General features: G+C 32.5%; 1 protein-coding gene across 2 annotated transcripts; it reads right to left on the bottom strand.

Annotated features, from left to right (window-relative positions):
- Positions 1–278: 278 nt before the first annotated feature.
- On the bottom strand, positions 279–27205 carry LOC143198027 (uncharacterized). Of its 2 annotated transcripts, XM_076406930.1 has the most exons (8): positions 26904–27205; positions 10560–11182; positions 10278–10501; positions 7447–7624; positions 7191–7395; positions 5016–5192; positions 2480–2667; positions 279–1227 (listed from the first exon to the last, which is right to left on the bottom strand). In XM_076406930.1, exons 2-8 carry the CDS (start codon positions 11175–11177, stop codon positions 421–423), a joined length of 2397 nt encoding a protein of 798 aa, XP_076263045.1. In that variant the 5' UTR covers positions 11178–11182; positions 26904–27205; the 3' UTR covers positions 279–420. The 2 variants fall into 2 exon arrangements, with proteins under 2 accessions (XP_076263045.1, XP_076263046.1); XM_076406931.1 differs by lacking the exon at positions 26904–27205 and having other exon boundaries at positions 10560–11300.
- Between the last annotated feature and the right edge of the window lie 661 nt (positions 27206–27866).

Consider the following 27866-nt stretch of genomic DNA (forward strand, 5'->3'; position numbering starts at 1 on the left):
GTACATATAATGCACGTTTGTAGTTGTATGTTAAAGTTGTTTTATTATATTTACATTGACGTATGACAACGGTGTTGAATAAAACTAATTAGTAAAATGAAAAACAAAAATGTTCCGAGTTTAAAAGAGATTTTACGTTTTTATAAAGTAAATTTGGCAATATGTTCGACGGTGTTGACGTGCATTGGGTGTTTTATTGGAAGGACTTTCCTTTGTTTTAAGTTACTGTAGAGGAAAATTTTAAATATGTTACCACTGGAATATTATAAAACAAATTATGATTTTTATATTTATTTATTAACATCTGATAATAATTATTTACAAAACCATTTAAACAGGTACATTATATATAATATATATTTTTAATAATATAAAATAACAATTAAAAATAGAAAAAATACAATCTAGTGATATGTATATTTACTTCTGATTTGAGTCCGCGTCATCTTTGAGACCAGTATTGTCTTCTGAAGTACACGAAACTGTATTTGACGTAGAGGCACTACCATCACCGTACGTCTCGTGAAGGCTGTCCAGCTTATTTGATATCGCCTCTCCTTTCTTTGTCGTGTTTGTGACTTGCTCAACTAACTGACCACACAATCCTTCCAATCTTCTTAACCGTTGTTCTCGAGCTGATAATCTGTCTTCAGCTGCACTAATTGTCGACGATTGTGATGTCGACGGTGCAGGTTGTTCTTCACTGTTAGTACTAACTAGGTTGTCAGCTGTGTGTTCATCGGAATGATTATTGCAAGTAGCTTCTTCGTTTTTAACTATAGCAGCGATAGCTTCTTCTATAACCGAAGAAACCAAGCAATAGGAAGTTTTCTGTACATCGTTGGAATCATTTTCATCGGCCGGTTCGGGATCTTTCTGATCGGGGATCTCTTCCTCGACCGTACTAGGTTTTAGCCCAGTCTCAGATGCGTCAGACTCGTAACCCGGCTCGTCATCACTCGACCTCTCGTCGCTGTATCCACTTTCCTGGCTGTTGTTGAGCTCGTCGCTCAACACGGTATTCCTTCTGGATGCGAACTCCACCCGGAGCTGTTTCCATTGTTTTTCCGTTTTGGAGTTTTTTTCCCTCGCTTCCTGCCACTTTTCCCTCGAATACTCAAGCTCTTCCTTTAGCGTATTCAGCAGCTTCCTCTTTTGTGCCAATTCATAGCGTAATATTTTTTCCTGGGTATGAAGCAGCTGATGTTGTTTTTGAAGTTTTCCAACCTAAATCAAAGAATTTCATTAATTTTTTGAATTTGGCCATTTAACTGTATTATAATATTTGTGACGTGGGAAAAGAACTATGACTTGATACAATATCGTGTCGTATCGAATATTTGGTATGACCATTGATCGTTGTAGGATGCCATGACTAACAAAAAGCATGTCACAATCAGCTCGTTGTGAGTACCGTTTATAATATGGATGCAGGTAACAGTAAACGTACGGTAAACGACGAGCGTAAGAATTTAGACCTGATGGAAAATCCTATATTGTGGCTATAACCATAAAACTCTAAAAGGCCCATCGTGTTCTATCCACATGAGAAGCTCTAGCTGAAAGAGTATTTCCCTCCTCGATAATTTGAACGAATCGGGATGCAAAAAAGGGTTTCTTGATGCAACTTTCTCAGCCATCACCGAGAAGTCGAGCGAAGATCTTTCGCAATAAAATACGATGCATCCACGGTGAATAACAAGATTTAGCCAGAACAGAGAGTGGAAGTCAAAAATCAAGAACAATTAAGAGAGTAAAGAGTTAGCCAGAACAAAGTGTGAGAAACAGAACAAGCAAGAATCAAAAACAGTTAAGAGTGTCGAGAGTGAATGTCGTGTGCATAATTATCAGTTGGTTTCGATGAAGAAATCGGCATTACCCAAACCTGACATACGATTTAGTAAGTAATTCCCATTCGATTCATAATTCGTTTCACCATTATATTCTATATTATTTCTATTTTACTTCCTTTATTTTATATACATTTTACATTATTCGTTTAAATAAATAAACTCGTCTTAGTGTGCATTATTTTACATAAAGAAGAAGGGAAATAAATTGTATTTTATTTACAACATTGTTTTCTCTCCTTAACAACTAAAGAAATCTAATGATAAAGTGAATTTGATATTGTTCGATATAAATCGTTTCTTGATTCATATCGCAGTTATTATTTAAATGTTTGAATGCGAATTATAACTCTTAGATGATTATCCATTGCTGATAAATTAACATTTACCACTATAGAAATTATAAATGTTTGGAAATGGTCCATAATCCAATAATTCGCTCAATAAATATTTCATTCAATGAAAGATTGCTCATTTTGTAATCAGATTTTTATCAATTGGATATTCTTGTTACGTTACTTTAATAGTGTTACTAAAACTGGATAGAAATACAATATTTTTTGTGTTGCAAAGCAGATTTGTCCCCATTTTGATGCCATAAACTCGCCCAATAGGCAACAGTCACTCACCACATGCCATGTTTTATCCAGTTCCGATGAAACCATTTGTAACCTCCTTTCTTGGTCTTGCAACCTGTTTTCTAGATGAGTATTCAGCTGTTTTAAATGTCCTGTTTCCTTTTCCAACGATTTCTTTTCCAGAATCAGATCTTTTAGTCTTATAAATGTTTGACTAACGCTCACTACCAAACTGGGCCCTAAAAATAATTATTTCTATACCCCTATACTAAAAAAGTATATTTTATTTTAGTTAGATCTAAACTTAATATAAAAAAGGTAATGAAATCGCACTTTGGAATAACATTGAAACGTAGAAACCTTATTTCGGCTCTAGAAAAAAAACACCTGCTTTCTTCATTTTTAATGGTTATGAAGAATTATAACATTCATTTAATGTTAATTTATTAATCATTTAATCCATTGTTTTGTTACAATGACTTCAATATTTATTGGATTTATTGGTTTGAAAGATATTTTAAAACGAATCAGAATATCCTATCAGTTGATAAGATATAAATGAGATTCAACACTGTTAAAACATATATTCACTATTACCGTAAGTGGAATAATAATTCAAATTCTATGTGATTTTTTAATAACAAGGTTAATCGATTAAAAAGCGAGAACTAATACGCATCAAACATTTCCAAAAACATATTGTGTGATTTGAACTTGAATGTGAAACAAACGATTTCCTAAGATTTGTAAGTACAATGGAATGTGGTCGAAAATTGTGCAGATATTAAAAGTGCCATTAAGAAATAGACATCTGGCCTAGACGAACTTGCTGAACGAAAATAAGTTGGACTAAACAACATATTTTGGCTTGCTTAGGCACAAAGAATCGAAGTTGTACTTAGATAAGGAGATATGTTATTACTGTACAAATATATATTAGGTTCATTCTAGCAAGACTTAGCAATCATAAACAAGATGAAAAGTTAAGAAATAAGAAAATACGTCAATGTTGAATCAATGGAAGAAAACATAGAAAGGAGACCAGACCAACTTAGTTGTTGGAGATGCTTACAGCTCATGGAGCTCATCGACACATTCCGACCGACCAGAGGAACATTCCTACAGTGGCTATAACCATAAACTTCAACAAGGCCTGAGATCGTGGAATTTTCGAGCATTCCTTAAGAATCCGTAACGTACGTATTTTATCAGTGTAAGAAGTTCCTAGCTGGAAGAGTCTTTCCCTCGCAGAAATTCTGAACGAATAGGGATACCGAAAAGGGTTATTCAAACTAGCCTTCTTAACCACCACCAAGAACCTGAGGGAAAAGTTACGGCGATAAAACACGATCCATAGACAACGAGATCCAAAGAAAGAATTAAAAAACTAAAAACTCAACATCAGAAATTGGAACAGAATTAGTCAAAGAACATGAATTAAGAAACATTCAAGAGATTGAAGATTTAATCAGAATTAAGAAGAAAGAAAAGGTATCAAGAATGGAAATCAAGAATCAAGAACAGTAGAATTCTTATATGTCGTGTGTATTATCAACAGTTGGGTCCGATGACGGAATCAGTATTATCCTAAACTAGACAGACGATCTAATAAGTCAGTTTCATCCAATTCATAATTCTTTCACCATTACGTACCGATTTAACATCTTTAATTGTATATGTTTTTATATTATTGATTTAAATAAACAAACTCGTCTTTATGCATCTTTTTTTGTTCTAGCCTAAAACCAGGCGGTGGAATGCATGACGCATACCTGGTCGCGGAGACTTGCCCTGGTGTGAAAAGTTGGACCGGGTTATGTGGGACTGCCTCTGGGCTTACCAATACAATAAACCGAAACCGCCTCACACTCGACCCCGATGGATCGCCACTGCTACTACATTAATTTTGGGGATATGGCACCGGCTGGTCGGGCAGCCGTTATTGGGCACGAGGACCCGGCGATTCTATTGATTCGCGAACTTGAGTTAACACACGACTGGATACTGTCGTATGGGGGCAAAAGTTATGACTGCAGCGACGGATGAGGTCGTTTGAGCCTGGAAAATGGGGGGGGGGAGGTTAGCGGTGACGCGGTGCTAGGCTCCCAACATGTCGAAAGGTCTTTATGCATTAATTTACGCAAAGAAGTTTTACAAAATTGTTTTCGCTCCTTAACAAATCAACAAGCAACAGATTGGAAACATGTAAAAAGTTGGAAGGACTCACATGTGTTAACCGAACATAACAGACACAACAATCATGTAAATTCTTGGAAGATTGTTACCCATTCGTTACCTGTGAGATGGAGCGGTCATATAAAGTAAACGGCAATAGTTTGAAGATTAAGTTCATTGCTATCTATGTTTATTTTAAAATTAAAATATGTCAAAATTAAGTCATACATCACCATATTTCATTAATGTTTGAATTAAATAAACTTTTATTGAAGCTTCTCTATGTTGGTTGTTGCCAAATGAATCTTACTCTTACATATGTTTCCAAACACAAGACAAGAATTATTTAAATAACCGTATTTCTAAATGAACCAAAAATCAATTCGTTTTTCCTAATATTGTTATTTATTACCTTTCGGAGTTTGTACTGTTTTATAACATGGATCGTCCTGAGAAGTAGCCTCATGCGTTAAAATATTCGTCGGTGCCTTTTGATGACTTAACAGTTCGATCAAAACTCGCCAAACTTTTGGTAGGAGCTCTACGATCTCTTCCACGCTGTTTATTTGATCCGATGGCGTTTGGCTCTCTAGAAAAAACAGTAGACAACGATGACATACAAATGTTAGGCTTAGTGAAGTTGATTACACAAAGCAGTGTGAAATGCATAATTCTAAATAATAAAATAAATTGTCATAATGCTAAAAAATGGAGTTGAGTAACCTATACCAGAGATAGCACAGTATCATTCCTAAATACGGGGCCATCCAGAAAGAAATTTGTGATGGCTAAAAATTCAGTATCCTTATAAAAAGAAGTTTTCTTGATGCGAGTATGTGAGCTTCTCAAGTATGTCACATTTTTATTTGCTAAGATTAATCTCAATTCAAAGATTGTTAAGTTTAATTTAGGCACCAATCGAATCAAGGGCGTAAAATGGATCTAGACACATTTAAACCACTCTTGGATTAGCGTGTAAGGTTCTCAAACTTGATGAATGGTTTATTCGATGCTAACATCTCTAATGTGACCTTCAAGTTGAGCTTTTTATGGGCCGTATCTGTTGTTTCGTACCCTAAACCCGCCGATACGTCATTGTCAATACGAAAAAAGTGTCGATAATCATGTGGGATCGAAGATTCTCGTTATAAGCGTCAAAGGACGTGTGCAGTTCTTTCATGTAACCGCTTATGGTTACTAACATTTCACTTGCATTGTTGCTATGAATTGTTGCTATAATATTGCTGATAGAACATAGAGAATGATGAATGTAAAAACATTTTAATAATCAGTGGATTGAATTATTTAATGAGCAAAGTATGATATCAGAATTATGTTGGAAATTTACTTATTTTACAGAACAATTTAGCTGTAGTCAAGATATTAAAACTATGTCTAGGAAATCTATAAATATATAAATAAATAAAAGGTTGTTAAACTAAAAATTTGGAAAAAAGGTAAAAAGAGAATTTGTTTATCATAAATAACTAATAAAACATTGATTTTCAAGAGCTTTTTCTTCAAGATTTCTTTCATTTTAAATTAGTTTAAGTCTTTAAGCGATTATGCACATCACTTATTTATTAAAATATATAGTAATATCACACTTCACCCTTTCAACTTTTTATTACTCGTTATATTATTTGCTTCCTTAATTTTTGATTCATAATAATTTGTAAATTGAAATGAGAAATAGAGAAATGGAATAGTTTTAGTCAGATATTAATATTGAACGCAAACGTTTTGTTTATAAAATTGACTTGTAGTTGTAAAATTACCTCATGTTAAACTGATTAAATATGATAAACTGGTCAAAACTTTAATGTATCATCACCAAATTGTCATGTGGCATTTCTCTCGCTACTTATGCCCAGATTGACGTTGCCCAGATTATGACGTTTAGAAATTAGGGCTGCTTCAGAAAAAAATCTGGCCTACCCTGTATTATTGTAATAATACCATCAAACTATCTACTTTTGTGATTTTACAATTTTTGAAAAAGAAAAACATTCCTGTACTTTCAGTACCATTAGACATTAGGCAGTTGTATTGAAATGAAAATGCCAGAACTTTTCAGATTGTCTAAGAATTACCACATCAGAAATAATTGAAATTCCCGATTAGGGGGTGAGAGTGCACGTGATTAGTCACAAATGACAGTAAACATAGAAAATATCAATTTTAAAATCAATGTTTTAAAATAAAAAATGTTTCTAGTTTGTTTATGAAATGTTTATAATATCCGTAAATAAAAGATAAAGAATAGTTCAAGTAATTGATTTTCCAACGTAAAGCTGCTCAAAGACTAGGAAATCTGATAGACCAAGGCGACAGTATTCTAAAAGACCCGCTAAAGCATGTCTAAGAGTTTCTATATGCAGAATAATCACCAGATTTAGTATCCAGTAATAATTTTTAATGTACACTTATTTTATATAAGCCTCAGTTGGAAAATTATACATAAAGATATTGCCCTGTTAAGTCTAGATACATTTTATACTACCCTTTTAAAGCAACATTGAACAGAGAAGGTAAAAGAGCATGCGAAAGGTTTAGAATGACAAAACAAAACGAATTAAATATTTACCTGATTCTTCAACGATTGTTTCTAGTTTATATGAACTGTTGTCGTCACGATCGCAATGTTCCTGAGCACTAACTTGGCTGACTAAGTCTAACAGCACCTTGGGTAAAGCTGAGGATGATGCCGAAGACAGCTCGCTCACTACCATATTTTGTAACAGTTCATGGTGGTCCTTAAGAGTCACCATTAATTTATCCAAATCAATGTCCTGAAAGGAGCATGGTAAAAAGTCGTTTTTATCTTTAAAATATCATCCCACCTGGTTATTATTGAATCCGAGTAGGATTTCCGAGAACAATTGATTGATAACCGTCAATTCGGCTTGATGCTGTCTGCTTTCGGCGTTGGCTAGGCCCAGATTTGATTCCAGCGCCTTGATTTCATCGTATTTTTTGGAATTCATCTCTTCTAATTCATCAATACGTTCTGTTGCGTCGCTGAAAATAGTTTTTAAGTTTATATGATATATGCAAATATGATGTTGCTGATGTTTGATATATGATGAACTCAACAAATCTGTTGTGGGTTTCGAACATTTTTTCGATATGCTTATAATCTTGTAAAGGATACATTATTTAAAAAAGCCGAGAATGACTGAAGATATATAAGTTATACATTTTAAAACATGTCAGCAGCAGATAAACTTAAATTGGTAAATACGATTTAAAACGGTTAGAATAGGAAGTAGGGTTTTAAACGTAAAGACCATTGCACTTTCAGTTTATAATTTGATATATTCGATGCAGTTGCTTCTTGTTAGATTAGTTTACATAAAAGCTTTGGAATTTGGATAAATAATTGGATATAATCTAAAAAAACTAATTTCCATAAGGAAGGAATCTGTTAAGAAAATATATGAAATTTGCGGCTTGTCCCTAATAAGTTACATATTATTTACCCATTTATCCTATTTATAATTTCAAAGTTTTATTCTTGATCCCTACTCAAGTTCCTTGTCCCGAATATGGTGAAAAATTTTTCGAACTTAAGAAAATTTGTTCCATATCGCAGCCTCTTATCTACATGTTATATCTCGACAGTCAGCGCAATAAAAATTTAAGCTGCTCAAATGCAAAATGCAATAAATTCAGAAAATATGTACCATTTTTTCGAAAAACGAAATAAAAACACCAAAAAATGAAAATCCCTCAAGCAATAAAACACAAAGTTTGAAAAAACAAAGATTAGAGGTTAAAAATAAGTCCATAAATAACCATCTACGAGATCTAACAGATGACAAGGAAATAGATTATTCGTTCTGGAATTCTACCAAAAATCTAAAACCATTTTGTTTACACTGTCCACCTAACGAAACCTAGGTGAAAACTGAGCACGCGGAAATCAAGAAAAAGCTGAAGCATTTATTAACGATTTCAAAAAAAAAACATTCAAGCCAAATGAAAGTGAATTTGAATATAATTTACAGATCAATGTGTACAAAAATTCGACGATTCAACTAGTCATTCCACTTTCTAAAAAGTTTTATAAAATCTGCCAGAGAAGGAAATTATTAGGCTAACCCACCTGATAAACAATTTCGATTAAAACATGTCTCATATAGTTGGAAAACGGCTGAAGTTATTTTGATTCCAAAATAAAAAAAACGCTAAATTCAAGTAAAATCCTGACTAATAATCTAGTATCTATATCTCAATTTGGTTATATAAACAAACATTTAACAATTCACAGGGTGCAGTAAATATGTATGTATATTCTGAGATGTCATTGAATAAGAAAGATTTAGCATATAGGACCTACAAAATTCAGAAAACCTTACCAAACTAACACAGTGAACTATTACATATCATCCAGAATATCCGAAGAGGAAACTTACTCCTCGTTAAAAAAATAGAGGAGTTTATATATGTTATATCACAAATTGACGATATCACCATAGATTACATTTGCTGATGATATCGAAATACTTGTTGCTGAAGACATTAGGGAAATAACAACCTTACAGACATACATTTTACTGTCAAACATATGCTGGTGAGACAACGGCTTTATCATCACACGAGGATCCAATATCAGCCACAAGAAACCTCTAAGTTCATCTTAATAAAGTCGAATTGTGATTGAAAACGTGGTATATCAAAGCAAATGAGACAAAAATGTACCCAAATGATATTCACCCTTTGTAGAAGAACATGTCCCTCAGTAAAATTGAATAATCACGAACTTACGCAGGCAGACCACATTAAATATCTGGGAACGCATTTTGATCGACGTTCGACATGGAAAAAATATATAGTGACAAAACGCACAAGCTTAAACTAAACCAAATGTATTGGCTGATCGTAGGGCGTAAATCTAAGTTATCATTAGATAACAAGATTTTGCTGTATAAGTCAATACTTAGGCCCATTTGGACTTGTGGTATTGAACTGCGGGTACAACTACTAAATCTAAAATAGCTATCCTCCAGAGGTTCCAGAATAAAGTGTTGCGAATCATCGTCGATGCCCCATATTACGTCTCCAACAAACTCATTGCACAAACGCATTGATTCACCGCGATGTCACCCTTAGAACCCATAACGAGTGTGATTCGAAGTGATAGTGGCGAAGTAAATACCAATGCATAGGCTCATTCGCAAACTACCATACGAACTGATTAATAGACACATAGAGTGAGATTTAATAATCTCTAGAATAAGTCTAATAGTCTTTCGAATAAGTTAGGATAGACTTTAAAATAAATTAGAATAGTATCTAGAATTTAGATTATAAGTTGTACAGAACTTACTGAAGCGATCTTCTACATGTCAGGATAGTTCAGAATCGGAACTAATATAATAATACTTATTGCCCACGGGTAGATTGTTGAAGTTGTAAGAGATTAATTTAAAAAAAACCTAATTGAACTAGTTTGGTTTTAAAAGTATTAAATGGGTGGGATTAAGCGGCAGTGGGAAAATTATCGTGCCATGGCAGAATAATGTTTGGGAAACACTAGTTTATATACATTGAAGTCAAATTAAGTTACGTTCATAAAGTCGTATTAACCCGATTTTATGAACATAACCTAGTTTGACTTCAATGCACTAATCAACCAATTCAGTGCAAAGTAATGTTAAAATTTAGTTACCTGTTTTTCTTCTGTTCTTCTTCCAATTCCTTTTTAACTTCCTCCAGTGATCTTTTCAGCTCCTCCTTTTCTCTGTGATCAGACCGTTGCCTTTCTTCATACAGCGTTCGCAGATTGCGTATGCTCTGCAGTTGTCTCTCGTATTCTTGTCGCAAATCCTTGGACAGTATAGTCATTTCTTTGGTAGACAAAGATTCTTCTATACTCTCGACTTTTAGTTTCAACTAAATGTTTAAAAAATAGATTTCAAATGTGTTTAATTTTGATTTTCAAAACTATTACCTCTTTAAGTTGTGATTCTCTGAGAAGTAACATCTTTTTGGACACGTTCACGACATCCTTAAGAGCGACAACATGGTTCTTGTACTCTTCTCTTTCCTTCTCAAACTCTACCACCACTCCGTTCAGTTTCTGTAACTCTTCCTGCATCTCCGCTATGTTCGTTTTCAGTTCCCTGTTTGCGTCCAGCAGATTCGCTGCCTTCTGCAGTTCCTCCAGTTTGTCTTTTAATTCGCTTTTGAGCGTTCGGTTCTCGTTCGCGAGCCTCTCCACCTCGACGGAATCCCTCAAACGGCACTCCTCCTCCCCGAGTCGTCGCGACCCGTCCGAACTGTCATCTGGCGATTGAAGTTTGAGCGTCTCGTTCTCCTTCCGGAGACGGGCAACTTCTTCGCGCAAATCGTCGAATTCTCTCTTCTTCGCGGCGAGGATCTCTCTTCGTTTCTCGTGCTTTCGTTCCATGTCGAACTTGAAATCGTTCAGGATCAATTGATTCTTTTCGCTGAGCCGGTTTAGACTGGTCGCGTCTGATCGCGGAGCTTGTTGTGGTTCGGTGGTTTGACCGTTCGTCCACCATATGTCGTCTTCCTGGGGACGATGGGCACTGGCGACGCTACCCATTCTCGCTGGAAATAAATCGACACGTCAATCAGTTTTCGTCTCTGACGGTTTCAGACTACTGAAAAATTTCCCGAGGTTCAACGGATCGCGTCCGTTTCGCTTTGTGTACGGCGATATTTTTAGAAATTAAAGGAAATAAATGCGCATCGTGGGCCAGATCCGAGCCAAAACTTTCATACTTGGAAAATATGTTGTACGACAAAGGAGATCTATATTTATCCGATAACAATATGTCAGTATCGGTCGGTGATTTTTGTATTTTTTACCACGCAGTCCCATTTAAGCTCCTAATAGATTTTTGGCTCAAACGTTTAAGAGAAGATAAAAAGTAGGGTTATAGTTAGTTTCTTGATAACATTGGGTATTTTATTAATCATTATTAAAAGTTAAAGTAATGAAATTTGTTACAAACGCGTTATTAAATTCTTGGGAAAAGTTTGTTGTCAATTTCTAACCCAAAATGTGTTTGCCCGTGTCATGTATGTTTACAGTGAACTACGGAGATGCTATTTTTTAAACGTGTTCATTCTGAAATGCAGCGTGGCTATAACTAACAACGGTCTCGAAAGCTTAATAATGAATCAAATCATTTGGTTTCATTTTCTAATAAGTGAAAATGAAATGCGCTGGCATGTAATTTGATCAGCGATATCTACTGGTAAAATGCGAATAATTAATATAAGCAATTGTTAAACTCTATAGTTCTACACTTTTACATAAAATAACAGCTTTTCATTTAATATTATTGTGATACTCAATCTATAGAAACGATAATCATGGAACGCTCAAAATTGCATTTTGGATATTCGTTGACAACAATATTTCTTGTATGATTTAAAGAAATCTACTGCAGAAATCCATAAAACCCTTTTAGAAACATGTGATAATCCTATTCTATACGATAAATGTGATCTATAATTATAATAGTTGGTTTTTTTTTGTATTTTTTTACTACATTGTCCTATTTAAGCACCCAAATAGATATTTAACTCAAATATTTAATAGAAAATAAAAAAGTAATATTATAATTATATTCTTGACATGGACGTAGTGTTAATCACCATTAAAAGTGGAAGTTCCAAATCTGCTGATGTTAATTTTGCGTTGCGGCGAAATGACAAAAATCTAATTATATCACTTGACGGATGTCCGATTTCTCAAGCAGAATCAGCTAAATACCTCGGAATATATCTCGATGGCAGAGTAAATTGGAAATATCGTGTTAGAGAAAAAGCAGAGCAGATTAGAGTTAAAGTCAAGCGGCTGTACTGGTTTATCGAAAGATATTCTCAACTTGATCTAAAACCAAGAGGTTGGTTTATCAGTCAATCATAAAGCCACACACACGTTGCCGTTTCACAGCAACGTGAAAGCAATACAGCTACTGGAAAACACGCAAGAAATCAGAAGATTGAAGCAAACCAAACCACACGAACTTGTTTAGTGTATAAGTGTATTCCTAATTTTAGCTTAAGTAGATTAGTTCTATGTTAATTTGGGAAATGCCAACTGATGTTTCAATATTGCACTCACCTAGCTTGAGTATTACAACAGAACAGTAGTAACAAAAAATAATTTGTAAATTAAGATTTTACTAAGCCTATATAATGTAAGATGTAATTAATTTAAAAAAAAGTTGAGGTAATGAAATTTATTATAGACGCGTTATTAAATTCTTGGGAAAATTTTATTATCAATTTCTGGCCCAAAATGTTTTCTCCCGTATCATGTATGTTTACAGTGAACTACGGAGATGCTATTTTTAAAACGTGTTCATTCTGAAATGCAGCGTGGCTATAACTAACAACGTGCTCGAAGGCTTAATAATGAATCAAATCATTTGGTTTCATTTTCTAATAAGTGAAAATGAAAGGTGTTTACATATAGTTTGATCAGCAATATCTATTGGTGAAAATGCGAGTCATTAATGTAAGCAACTGGTAAACTTTATGGTTCTTGACATTTTACTTAAAGTAACACCTTTTCATTCACTATTATTGTGTTATTCAGTCTACAGACACCCTAACCATGGAACCCTCAAAATTACATTTTCAACATCGTTAACATTTGCTGTATGATTTAAAGTAATCTGTTACCGAAACCCATCAAGCACTTTTAGAAACTTGTGGTATGCTATTCTAAACTCTGAAAAACCAAAAGCTAGCTCAAAGCTATATATTGATAATGTATACTACTGATAACCATGTAACAAAATTGCAAGACTTTTGGAAGATTCTCAAAAACTTTTATGCAGCTTAGCAGTGGATAAATCAAATGTTTTCAGACGTTTATATCCGATGGGAAAGATACAAAAGAAGAGAAAATGGCCGAGAATACCATTTCCATGGGGAATATTCATGGCCCTGCTCCATCATATCCATTTATCAGTTTTGATTGCAACGATTTAGAAGCGACTATTTTGATGTCAATGAGAAATAACGATCTAGAGGGCCAAATAAGTTCGAAGTCAAGACTTATTGAGCGAAATGAACCTGCAGACTGGTTAAAAGTTGATGAATCAATTGTTTCCAGGTGTTTACATGCGCTGGGGAAGATCTAGAAGGTGGAAAAATGGTTACTACACGAATTGAAAATTATGTTTCAGCATTGCGATTTTATTGTTTCAACATTGCGATTTTATTGTTTTCCAAGCGAAAAACAAAGTTTTCTGTAACGTAAGATGCCAGTCTGATGGATCAACAAAACTGCAAATTTACTATGACAAACCCAAAGTATTAGCGAAGACAAACAAAAAGTATTGGCTTAGTCCGCAAGAGCAATCTACCTCGACTAAAATCAATTGAACAATTTGAATAGCGGGTAACAGACACAAAGTCATCCTCTTACATAGTACATATTAATAATAAAAACACCTTCAATGTGAAAAATCATAAGAATACATGCAAGCACCTAATATAAATTTCTACTTAAATTATATTTATAATATTTTTTCCTGTAGACTATTTTCTAATTTAAGTTGAACCATTGAACGGGGGTAAAACAATCAAGTTATTTTTAACAATCTTCACATTAAACTAAACTGTAAAATGATTATTTCCATCAGTATTCTTCAAGGTTTTTCTATGCTTATATTTTTAGATATACAAACTGACTGAAACTGTTTAATTACTATATAACAGAATGTTATAATTATTAATTTTTTTGGAAATTCAATGTTTTTATAGTCCTTATCACAATGATCGACAAATACGATATATATTTATAACATTATGTGACGAAATCTGATTATAACTATGTTGCAATTGTGCTGAATCTTAAGTAAAGGTAGAAAACATGATAAAAATTATTTTGAGACATGGTTTTTGGACGAAACTGTTTTTTCATCATAATTTATCTAAGTCCACAGTAAAATGATACAAGATACTTTAGAATACGTTGTAAAAACCACTTCATTATAATTATACAAATCAAAACAAAGGGACAGAAATTAAACTACTTTTAATGGATTAGATATTTTAAATGTATAATTTATTCCAATATTGATTTCAATAAAAGGGCATCATATTGGTTACCAGCAAAGAAACAACTTTTATTATATTTAGTATTTTATTATTATGCAGTATTTTACATATCACATATAAAGAAATCACCGCGTGTTTGATACAAGTATTAACTTGATTTGAAGTATGTTAATCCTTTTGCCACTAGCATTGAATAATATAATCAATTTATGACATAAATCATACAATAAAATAAACACTTCTTTATTTGTTTAATCTGACTTCTTCAAAACTGAGAAACTCCTATACGAAGTGAGGTTTAATGACTTTGATATAACATTATGATGAGTCAATTAGTTGAAATCCCATGTCACACTAGAAATAAGTTAAATTATGTTCGTCGCTATTTAAAACGAATGGCATTCAAAAAATTTATATTTATACATCGACAATATTATGACTTTCTAAGAAAAAAACAAAAATGCAGTAAAATTTTTCTGGCATTAGAAAATGTGTGATATGTTTTTAAGCTCAACAGCTTAATGCGTTTGTTTTAAAAACTGAATGCGCCTAAATAAACTATAAATAGATCAGGTATATCTATATTATATGGTCTTCATAGAACATATAATTTAAATGATGGACTATGTTTAAAAAGCTGTATTTTTTTCTAGCGAAAGATTAAAAAACAAATGTTTGACAGGTTTAAAATAGGATATAAATAGAATAATTATATGTTAATTCTTACCAAGAAATATACTAAAAAATACGTTTAATTATATCTAACACATATTCAGGCACATGTTACAAAATACAAATAGAAATACTAAAATTGAAAATATTACTCTGTAGTCGCATTCACCACACTTTGTCCCATCTACTTCATATCTTCTATCTTTCAATAAATGTCGCTAGGTCTGACTGACCAGCTCTTAGTTCAAGAAACTTTCTAGTCTTTCGAGCTGGATTTAAATGAGACCAAAAAGATGTTACCAGATCAAGTCTTAGTAATAGCTTGATATTTCTTTTTCACTATAAAACCTTGAAGTTATAAAAAATTATCTCCAAAATTCAATATAATATACTTTCGGCAGATTTCACGAAAACTATAATGCATTGGGATGAAAAAAAATCAAATATTTGCAGTTTTTCAGTTATTGCAGTATCTGTAATCGCAATAAAATATAATAACATAGTATTATATCTAACTACGAACTGCGTATTCCAAGGAACAAGGCTATGTGCTGAATGAGTGAAACGCCTTTGTCACGTTCCTCAAACTAAAATAATTTTTCAGGTAAAATATTTTTTAAATTATTTTAAACCCATTTATGTCTCATAACATGTGTAACATTGTGTACATGTTTGGTGGAATTGTTTGTGTATATTTGTCATAGGTAAATAAGATTTTACTATGGGCCTCTATTCGAAATCAAATATATGAAAAAACATCAGTAGTTTTCTTTTTTGATATTGTGTTCTTAATATAATCATAGTTTGATACAAAATAATTGGACTTAACTTCAAAAATATGAGGAAATGGTTAATCTCAGAAATATTTCTAGAAAACTTTATTATTTTTAGAAAGAGGTATAGAAAGCGTCTGAAAATAGAAACACTGTATATCAGGTCGCAGAAAATTATGGTCACAAAATACTAATCCTTTCCCCCTATCATTGCTTATTTAATCCCATCGAATTGATATAGGAAGTGACAAAGAATGATTATAATGGACATGTTGGTCGAGATGCACATACATTGAAGAACTTTCTGGACCTGTAGAAAGAATTGTCTTCAATAGCACCTTAGGCTTTGTTGAACTCCATCATACACACAGAAGAAGAAATTGCCAATTGGTAGAATTGTAAATAAAGTGTTCTATATATTAGAAATTGCCAATTCAGTAATAAAAATTTGAATAGTGATTTTGATAGTGAAAATGACAGTGACTGTAAGAAGGAAGATTTGTATGCATAAATAAGGGTGCAATTTTTCAGAATATATATGAACATTTGATTGGAATGTATGAGGAGCGAATTTATATTAACTTTTTTACAGATGATATAGTAAATGCATTAGGGGGAATTATGTGATTAAACCAGTATATATAGAGGAAACCAGTAGAATATTGCAAGAGAAATTTACACTATTAGTAATTATAATTGTACATTGTAAATGAAGAAAAATAATAAAGAAAATAAGGAGAAATATCATATCAAAATAACCTAACCAAGAAAGGTGGACGAAGGAAATAAGAACTGAACGTGCCAGCTTGTTGCCACAGTGGTTTAAGGCGAAAAGACGGCCCTCCACCTGTTGCGTTAGTCGTGGGTTCGAATCCTGGTGAATGTAGTTTATGTTTGTCATTGTAACATATAGAGTAACACATGGAATAACTATCCCAGTCACGCCAGCAACCAGGCTGAGTAACAGCAGATGTCTTCTGGGATGGTTTCTAAGTTGACTACCTGAGGACCATGTTTAGGAGACCACGTTAAACACTAGGTCCAGTCCAGATAAACCTTTGTTGGCAAAAAGGAGACTTTAAAATTATAAGAAAAAGAACTAAACGTGAAGGGGAAAATACTCTCCCCTATGAAAATAAAACACATTACTTGGAATTATTGTTAATTAGGTGCATTATGCTATCCATACTTCATACCATTACATAAAAATACGCCAAGACTACCTAGACTCTACTTCATAGATGGTGTAGAAAAGAGTTTAATATTAAATGTTTATCAATTATGAATAATTAACATATACTATACTGATACAAATTATATTTGATGACATTATTTTGTTTCATTATTCTATTTATATATCAAAGCCAAAATGAGTTAAAAGTCAAAGTTGATGTGGCGATATTACGATTTCAGGACGCCATTAACTATTGTGGGCATGTAACTAAGAATAGTCCTTAAATAATATATTACAATATCAATTGAAGAGACCCCGGCCTACCATAGTAAAACACATTTTGGCAGAATTAGTTTTATTATTCACCATAATTCCCTTCAAGGGTGATAAACTGACTATAGCTACCCTCCAACTTTTCGATACCATTTTTGTAGTACGACTTGATCACCTCTTCATTCGACGAAAATTTCGTCCCAGCGAGCATTCTTTTGAGATATGAGAACAGGAAATAGTCGCTGGGGGCCAGATCTGGACCATACGGTGGATGAGGAAGCAATTCGAAGACCAATTCATGGATTTTAGCCATTTCCATTTTAGCCAAATATAATCGTAAACATTCGAAAATCAACATCTTATGTAATATTGATATCAGCGGTTAAAGCTCCAACATTGCACATCAGTCTAAAATTGACTCGATTGAATCATTAACTCAAAAATCGATCACCTGAAACGCAATGAAATAATAAACACATCGGCTTTATAACGCAATTAATGTTTTAAACATCTAGGGTGAATAATAAGATACGTAAGTCATAAATTATTTAAGTATGCTCTTAAATATTTAGGTGCGTTTATTTTTGGGATATTGTTCAAATAAATTTTCGAGGAACAGACGCTTAATCGAGAATTATTTTTAGTTTCTTCGTATCAGAAATAAAACTTTGATATTTTGTTTTTATCAATATATTTATTTTATTTTGTCTGGTCGAAATACCAGACATACCCATGAGAAAACTAATCAGAGATTAAGGATTTCAGTGTAAAATAAAAATAGTTCAGAGATTCTCATTACACATCGTTGATCCAGGTAATCATAAATATACTGTTTCGAACAGGAACCAAAATTATAACGAACAAAAATCACGTGTAAAATGTTACACACCCTTGGCATTATACTCCTAAAATTTTTGAAATAATTTAAGTTTTTTTAACATTGATATATATTCCAGATTATTTAATATTCAATTATAATTATTAAGTGTTGTAATTTTGTAGTTTTTGTAGTTTAATTTTAAATGCAACCTTTTGATACCTCTGCAAAGAGTATACTCCTCCCTTATTGATCATTGAACATTGATCAGAACAAGTGATGGTTGCCTGGAGCAACAATCTGCAGAAAAGGTAACGTGACGTAAAAGTAAATCAGGAGTACCTATTTAAATGATTTTCATATTACTGAAAAGTTGCGATATAATAATTTTTAAATATAAAAATGTTTATTAAGTTATAACTAGTAAAATACTATATATTAATTTTCACATAAATGGTTTCAGCAAAACAATCAAATCATGCATGTTCTTTAGATTTAAATTATTTTTTTTATTATTGAAATAAATGTTTTTGCAACAAATTTGTTTGCCGAAAACACTGCGGTTGTATATACGTTATAGCAGTTGCATGCCATTGCTTTATTTGCAAAGCAATGTATATGTATTATTAGGTGTCTTGAGTGAATCGGGCATGAAGGGGAATTCTCAACACTTGAACTTATTTCGATTGGAATTCCACAAGGTAGTGTCTGTATCTACATCTGCTCTATATTGCTGATATCCCAACCACAAGAGAAAGAGTACTTGGAACATTTGCCGACAACACAGTTATCATGGCAATAGATCTATCTCTGTCTGAGGTTGTAGAAAAAGTACAAGTAGCGGTCAACAAGATCTACAAATGCACCAGAGACTGGAAAATACAGCATAATAGCTCCAAATTTATCCATGTTAATATTGCGTTGCGGCGAAATGACAAAAACCTAATTATATCACTTGACGGACGCCCGATTCATCAAGTAGAATCAGCTAAATACCTCGGAATATATTTCGATGGTAGGTTGAAACGTCATGTTAGACAAAAAGCAGAGCAGATCAAAGTCAAGCAACTGTACCGTTTAGTCGGAAGATACTCTCAACTTGACCTAAAATCAATAATATTATCATATATAATATCATAAATATCATAAATCAATATCATAAAAATCAATATAATATCATAAAGCCAATTTGGATCCATGCAAATATGGAATTGCACTAAAACATCAAACCAACTAGTAATCCAACGCACCCAAAACACAGTTATACGATTAATTAACAATGCTTATCGCTACACAACCACCGAAGAGCTGCACCATGACCTTGAAATCAAATGGAATTGATTGAAGATTTTGTCTTAAAACATGAAATAAGGTTGTTAAATCACAGCAAAGTGGAAGCAATACAACTACTGGACAACACACAGAAAATCAGATGATTGAAGCAAACCAAATCACACGAACTTGTTTAGCATTTAAGTGTATTCTGAACTTTAGCTTAAGTAGATTAGTTTTATTTTAATTTAGGAAATAAATACAGATGTATTAATCCCGTACTCGCGTTGTTTGTGTATTAATGTAAGTGCAACAGAACAGTTATAAATTAATCTGTAAATAAAGATTGTACTAAGCATATCTAATGCAAGATGTAATTAATTTAAAAAAAAGTCTATGAAATAAAATATTAGTGAGTGCGAAAATTCGTTCTAGTGTACGAGACACACACAAAAAGTCACTAAAGCAGACATCACCCCAAAAAAATCATAAGGCTGTGATTTATTAACCGTACAAGTGCTGCAAAATTTGCAAAGATAGAGAATTCACGAACATGTCCCAGATGTTCTAAAGATGGCCAAAATTATCATAATCCTGCAATCTGGAATATCACCAAATCACCTAGGATTACTTCGTCATACACAAGGTATTTCCCACAAGATCCTACATATATATATATATATATATATATATATATATATATATATATATGTATATATATACATATATATATATATATATATATATATATATATATATATATACATATATATATATATATATATATATATATATACATATATATATATATATATATATATATATATACATATATATATATATATATATATATATATATATATGTATATATATACTATAATTTCAACGTGCTTGTGTGAAGTACTTCGAAAGAGTGTCAATGCTTCCCAATGTACTCGCTAATCAGCTAAATATGCAACGTGATAGTGAAGTGCGTAGACTAAAACGTTTAACACCACCTGATTTGATTACTAGACATATGTAGACTTTAGAATAAGCTTTAGAATAAGACTAATTAATTATGATAATATTTTATACAGAAGATTGCTTAATGAAGTGATTTTCTACATGCCATGTATATATATAATATAGACATAAGAAATACTTATTGCCAATAGGGCAGATTGTGGACTCACGAAGAGTAATAAAAAAAAACAAAAAAAATATATATATATTTTCGAATTTAATTCAGCGAATAACAGAATGCAATCATGATATTTTTAAAATTTGATTTCGGAGAAATATTTACACAAATATTAAGTATAAATAACTTATTAAATTAAAAATAGAGATCCTTTCAATTGTTTTCAGAAACAACAACTTCTTAACACAAAAATATATCCCAGCGCACGAAAATAAATTTTATGGAAAGAAAAAAGTTTCTTTAGTAATCATTTTTCGTTAGAATAAAATAGATTTTCTAAGGTTTTGGGTGACTGAAAACATCTTATTAATTATCAAATGTTCCAGAGAACTGACAAACAGGCGAACAATCCATTCATCATAAGCTTGGACATCCTTGACCTAATTTGCAACTGGTTCAAATATACGTGTTGAAAATTACTTAAATTCTGTAAATATACAAAGTAAGCTGATATTGATTGATTGATTGGATTCCTTATTGTCATATAGTATAGTTGTTAGGAATACAATGTCCAAAGGTGTCTGTTTATGTTCTGAGTATAAGTTGGTATCATTAGTATAAATACAAGATGCTCAATTACACCATAATTTCGTTGTTTTAGTTTTCTATTGGTTTTAGATCTGATTAATCGAGATATTCTTAGTAACATTTCTAAGAATCTAGTTAAAACAATAAGTATGAGCAACATTTTGGCTGGCATTTAGAAAACACTGTCTGGCACATTCGATAACAAAAAAAGCTCAATCGAATGATACTTATATTTTACATATTAAGAATAGATATTTACAACTGTTAATTAATCTTAGTTTTGCTAACATAGCTTAAGTAAGGAAAAGGAGTAAAAAGTGCTCTAAACCAACCACTTCCGTTCAGAAATCAGTTTTGACCTGAAAATTATATGTTAAATGTTAGAATTAGTTTTGTCTCATTTAAAAGTGATTTTATTCATGGAGTACATTCAGACCGTCAAAACTACACATATCAAATTTACATCAAGGATGAAACAAGAGTACTAAAACAAAATGTACTGAAGATCACGAAGTTTAGTGAACAATAAAATTTCAACATATATTTTAAAGCATAAAATTGAGATTTCAGATCCATAGTCAAAACAGTTTGGTTTGTTAAAGAAAATTTTGTACAGCCTTTGTATAGGACTAATCCATGACTATTTTCAATTTTGTTTGGTCTATTATCCAACTTTATTAAATCAGTTTCAGGAAACGACGAAATAGTTACAAAACTCTTAATAAAATTTAATTTCTGAGAGGAAAACAGGAAAATTACCATAGAATCTAATTCCCATCCTTTGCTATATCTTCGAAACCTTACAATAGTTAATTCATCTACACCTAGCTCGACTACAAGTTCTTTATACGTAAATTGCTTTTTTAGTTAACTTAACTAACTCGCAATATATTTTCTTCGAAGTTTTCCGAATAACTGTCGCCATTTTAAAACCAATAAGAAGTTATTAACACCAAACTGATAGCTGAGATATCACAGCATATTAAGAATGTAATGCTATTCGGCGGAGAATTTCTCCAAATAAAACTTAAAGACAATAAATTGAAAATATAATTTTGAGCATATTTAAGAAGTAAAGTAAAGTAGAAGTTAAGTAAAGAAGCTCTTACTGGCGATACTATTAAAAAACTTCTCAGGTAAGTTAATTACGTCCTCTAAACTTGATACTGACTAGTTTGAGATTACTTCTACAGTCTAACTCGTTTGGTAGGCTATCATTCTCAAATCTTAGGTCGTCAAGTCATGAGACATTAGATATGATGGCTAATCTAACTACAGTAACTGATTGATACATGAATATAGTTTAAATTGTAACGAATTGCCAGCTTGATTGGAACAGTGGTTAAAGCAACAGGATAACCCTCTTACTGTTGTAATAATCGCGGGTTCGAATGCTTCTGGAGCGCATGGTCGTACATTTATGTTTGCGATTGTCCAAAAGTGTTAAATTCGACAAATTAACTCATCCCAATAGCACCACAGGCCAGGCTGTCTGCTGGGATGATCTCTAAAAAACGCAACGTGTATCTCGGGCTTAAAGCTATCAAACACGAACTGAAGTTGCTCATAGCCTTTAACTATTTGAGTCTGAAAAAACTTAAGCTTTAAAATGCAGCTATAGTTGGCGAATTCTTGTAATTTGGAAATTCTAAATAGTGTAGAAACATCGGGAATTTGAATATATGCAACAAAGGCCAAGGTGTGAGGCCACCAAAAACAAATTAAATTTGCTGGAAAAAAGAATCCTTTATAAAATTTAGAGGATATACATTTTATCATACCATACAATCAGCTAACGCCGCAAGAGGGGGAAGTGTAATAATAATAAAAAAGAACATTTTCCACCATCAAGAACCTGGGCTCAGTATAGCAGAAAATCAGGTAATAGCAGTAACTATTAAATCATGCAGATACAAGGTTACAATAACCGCAATTTATTATCCTCCAAGGTACAATCAAAAATGGAAAATTATTTGAATGTCCTAAACATCCTGGGAGAAAAATTTATAATTGGAGGTGATTTCAATGCAAAAAATAGAAGATGGGGAACCAGAATGACAACAACTAAAGGCAATGAACTGCATAAAGCACCTGCTGAACTAAGATATAAGTTACATGTCAACAAAAAAACCAACTTATTGGCCGACTGATCAAGAGAAAACCCCAGACCTGTTAGATTTCTTCATAGTAAGAAACAAGACATCCAATTATATAAAAGTCGAAGAAAATTTTGAGTTAAGTTCAGATCATACGCCAGTCATTCTGACGTTGAGCGAAAATATAATAAAAAAGAAAGATACACAAAGTTAACAAACAAGAGAACAGACTGGGATGGATTTGCTGAAGAGCTGAACAAACAAATTCAACTAAATATACCCCTCAAGACAACTGAAAAATTAAATTTTGAAGTGGAAAATTTCGTTGTAGATATTCAACAAGCTGCTTGGAATATACTCCAGAAATTAAGAGTACAACTAAAGAAACTAATTATCCAAAAGAAGTGAAGGAAATGGTAGCCGAAAAATGTTAATTACGAAGAAAATGGCAACAAAACAGTACACTTGAAAATAAAAGTAGTTGAAACAATATAACCCAAAGACTGAAAAGGGAAATACTGGAAATTAAAAACAAAACCATAAATGATTATCTGAGAAATTTAACAGATGATAAAGAAACTGATTATTCACTCTGGAAAGGCACCAAATATCTAAGGCGCTCATATCTACACAGTCCACTTATAAGAGACCTATGTGGGAATTGGGCACGTGACAATCATCAAAAAGCAGAAGCATTTGCTGAATATCTAGAAAAAACTTTCAAACTAAACGAAACTAATATTGAACATAATTTGCCGGACATAGAAGCTGAAAATTCGATGATTGAATTAGTCACGCCGAAAGAGCTAACCAAAGTTATTAAAACTGACATTAACCTCAGGAAATCACCAGGCTACGATTTAATAACACGAGAATTGCTGCAAAAACTGCCAAGAAAGGGAATTATAAAACTCACCAAATTGATCAATACAGTATTTAGATTAAAACATGCCCCAGACATTTGGAAGATGGAGGAAATTATAATGATACCAAAACCTGGGAAGTCACCAAACGAAATAAAAGCCTATAGACCTATATCACTGCTGCCAGTAATATCTAAGGTTTTTGAAAAACTCCTATTGAAAAGAATAAAACCAATCATAGAGAGAAAAAACCTAATACCAACACACCAGTTTGGGTTTATTAACGACCACTCAACAATTGACCAGGTCCAGAGAATAACAGATGTTATTGAAAAAGCCTACGAAAGTAAAAAAATATGCTCAGCTATATTCTTAGATGTAGCACAAGCCTTCGATAAAGTTTGGCATAAAGGTCTTGTTCATAAACTACAGATTATGTTACCAAAACAACACACCGAACTATTAAAATCGTACATTACAACCAAAATGTTTAGAGTCAAATAAGAAGAAACTTACTCTACAATAAAAGAATCTAAAGAGGTGTATCACAAGGAAGTTACTGGGACCAATGCTTTATCTACTCTACACTTGTGATATACCACAAATGGAGAATATTACGATGGCTACATTTGCTGATGATACTGCGATTATAGCTGTCGGAGACAATACTGAAGAAGCCTCACGAGAATTACAACAGGCAAGTGACAATATAAGTAATTGGACACAAGCTTGGAAAATAATAATTAATGAAAGTAAATCTGTACATGTGCAGTTCACCTATGAACAACCGTACAAGCACCAATAATATTAAATAATATTTCTAATTCCATATAGCAACAACGCTAAATATCTCGGAATGAATCTTGATGCAAAACTTGGCTGGAAGGAACAAATAAAGAAGAAAAGAGAAGAACTGGAATTATGTTCTGCAAAGAGTAACATAAACAAAATACAAACAGAACAAAGTACTGAGTACTTTTCAGAACAAAGTACTGAGAGGTATTGCGGGCGCACCCAAATACTATAGAACTGATTACCTACATCAAGACCTTCAGATACCCACAGTCAGTCAAGAAATCAAGAGAATTGCAAGGGGGCATGGGGAAAAACTCCATTCTCATGAGAATATTGAAATATTGCAGCTTTTGGATACCACCAGAACAGGTCACAGACTCAAAAGAATCAAACAATCTGATCTTGTGTAGTGTTGTGTAGTGAGGTGCATATATTAAAAAAAATCAGCAGTGACATGAATAAACATTATTTCACCGCAGACTGAGATAGGGTCGATGGGTCCTCCTAGTTATATGCCTAGCTTTTAGTTATCATAAAGACAAATTGTAGGTTAGACGGAAACGACTAGACTAAAAAAAATTGCAGGAATTACCCTTAGGCATGGACTATTGTGTTTTGGGAAAACCAGAATTTAAGGAATCAATCAATATGCTTAAAAATGTAACGAGTTAATAGTGTGTGTCCCGATACCGTCATTTCATAACATATACAGTTGCTTTGCTTTTTATAAAAAAATTATCCAGTGACTTATTATTTTAGCTTACACACTTATATATCAACTAAATTGTTATGTCTACGTATACTTCATTGTATGTATATTTATTTACATTTACCAAATCTTTAATTTTGAAACTGTATATTTTTATTATTTATATGACTATTTTATGTTATAATAATTTTATTTAAAGAATTCATTCTTATTTACTAAATTAAATGAAATAAGAGGAAATATAAATCCATAATTTCGGCCGTTGGAGTTCAGCTGTTATAAAAAATTATTAATAAACAATGCCATGAATATAGGGTGTTATTAATTGTTTTGCCAATTCACCATGGCAACTAACACCGTAATTCAAAGTACACCCTTTGACGTTTGGCTGTTGGCTTGCTTTTGCTGTTCGGTAAACAAAAGAAAAACGCCAAATCAGCTGAGGCTTATACAAAAACTCGGCCTTTCGAAGACTTTGACTTGGCTACACGAACCAGAAGTTCAATGTTCATGGCCATAGACAATGTCATTTGTTTTTTGACAGAGAAAACTCGAAAGAAAATTCGAAGCGTTTGAAGTGCATAAAACATATTATTATCAATCACTAAATAACCCAGTATGATTGGACTAACTACTATAATAAAATTAAAATTAACGAAACACTAATAATGGCGGGTGAAATGTCACAACCAGCAGGCAAATACCACAACTATCAAATTTGACATTGCAGATACCTGTTAAGCCAACTAAGCCAGTTAAAATTACTGAAAATAGATGGCACTGATAATAATAATTGCCTGGTCCTAATAATGATTAAAATAACAACAGCAATAAAAATATAAATGATGATACCACAGTAATTAATTTTGTAAAAAAATAATTACACATATAAACAAAAATAACCGCGCATTTCGTAAGGTGAGCATAGGTTAAAGGTGCGCTCAATTGTTTAGTTAACAGTCTATTTTTTCCCTGAAAACTATTTTTAAACGCGAAAAAATCCTAAACGAATATATTCGCGCGAATACCTAACTACTGGATTTATTATTCTCTTACGAACACGCCAAAATACGATAAATAAAAACTTACGCAAGATAGTCTAAACCTAAGGTCGTTTCTCTATTGGTCGAACGTCTAACGATCGTAAAACACTAACAGTTTTCCGAGGAATCCGACTAGATCCACAACCGAAATCGTATTTTTAGAATCCTGTACGTGCCCCCATTGGATGCACGTGGTGAGTGAATCGACTTGGTCATTATTTGCACTGGGATCCGGTCCATTTCCATAAAGTACCTTTTGTTTGTTTCAACCCGGATCAATATTTAAGTGAAAAGGGATTGATTTTTCTTGTTCTGTCTTCATTTCGGTTCGAGAGATAGAAAATATCTGTCGTGTTATATTAATCGGCCATGCGTACAAAATGTCGCTGAAAGAGTATTTGCCAAGAAAGTTAAATATAAATAGTTGCGGATGACGTTGTGTCTGGGTATAAGTAGCAATATGTGCCAGTGCCGTTTTTCCTTTTTTCCTTATATTAATTAACAAAATAAGCATGTCGAAGAAAATACCTTCAAAAAGAAGAAACAATTATGTTATTTTCATATGAATATGATTTCACTAGTTCGATGACATTGAAAATATTTATTTTGTTTATTTATTTTGTTAAAAACTCATCATTCTCATGAGATTTTAAGAATCTCTTACAAATGTATTTACCAACGTATGATCAAATTATAATATAACTACAATTTGATTGAAATTAATGATACAACTTTTCAATCTATAACACATATATAATCAAAAACACCTTTTTGTACCACATACTATTTTAGATGTTTAGTGTATATTCTTTTTTGCTCCATGTATACATTCCTTCCATTTTCTTCCATCTCTACTCAGTCTTTTTGTTTTCGTTCAGGTTTTTCATCTCTTCTCTAATATTTCTCTAATTTCCCTCATCCCAGAACCACCCTCTGACTTTTCCCCTCTCCGTTCTTACTTCCCGTAGCCTATCTTGTGTCATGCGCTGTGTAACACCAACTGTTTTAT

This window comes from Rhynchophorus ferrugineus, unplaced genomic scaffold (genome assembly GCF_030347505.1).
Source record: "Rhynchophorus ferrugineus isolate W39M unplaced genomic scaffold, kcgeb_rfMv2 rfM6, whole genome shotgun sequence".
NCBI lineage: Eukaryota > Metazoa > Arthropoda > Insecta > Coleoptera > Curculionidae > Rhynchophorus > Rhynchophorus ferrugineus.

Bases quoted from the DNA above. Each gene is read 5' to 3' on its own strand.
- LOC143198027 (XM_076406930.1), bottom strand. From the start codon at position 11,177: ATGGGTAGCGTCGCCAGTGCCCATCGTCCCCAGGAAGACGACATATGG. The intron at 7,396-7,446 runs GTGGGATGATAT...TGCTCCTTTCAG, and splicing joins TCGGATTCAATAATAACCAG to GACATTGATTTGGATAAATT. The intron at 1,228-2,479 runs GTGAGTGACTGT...TCTTTGATTTAG, and splicing joins TGGATAAAACATGGCATGTG to GTTGGAAAACTTCAAAAACA.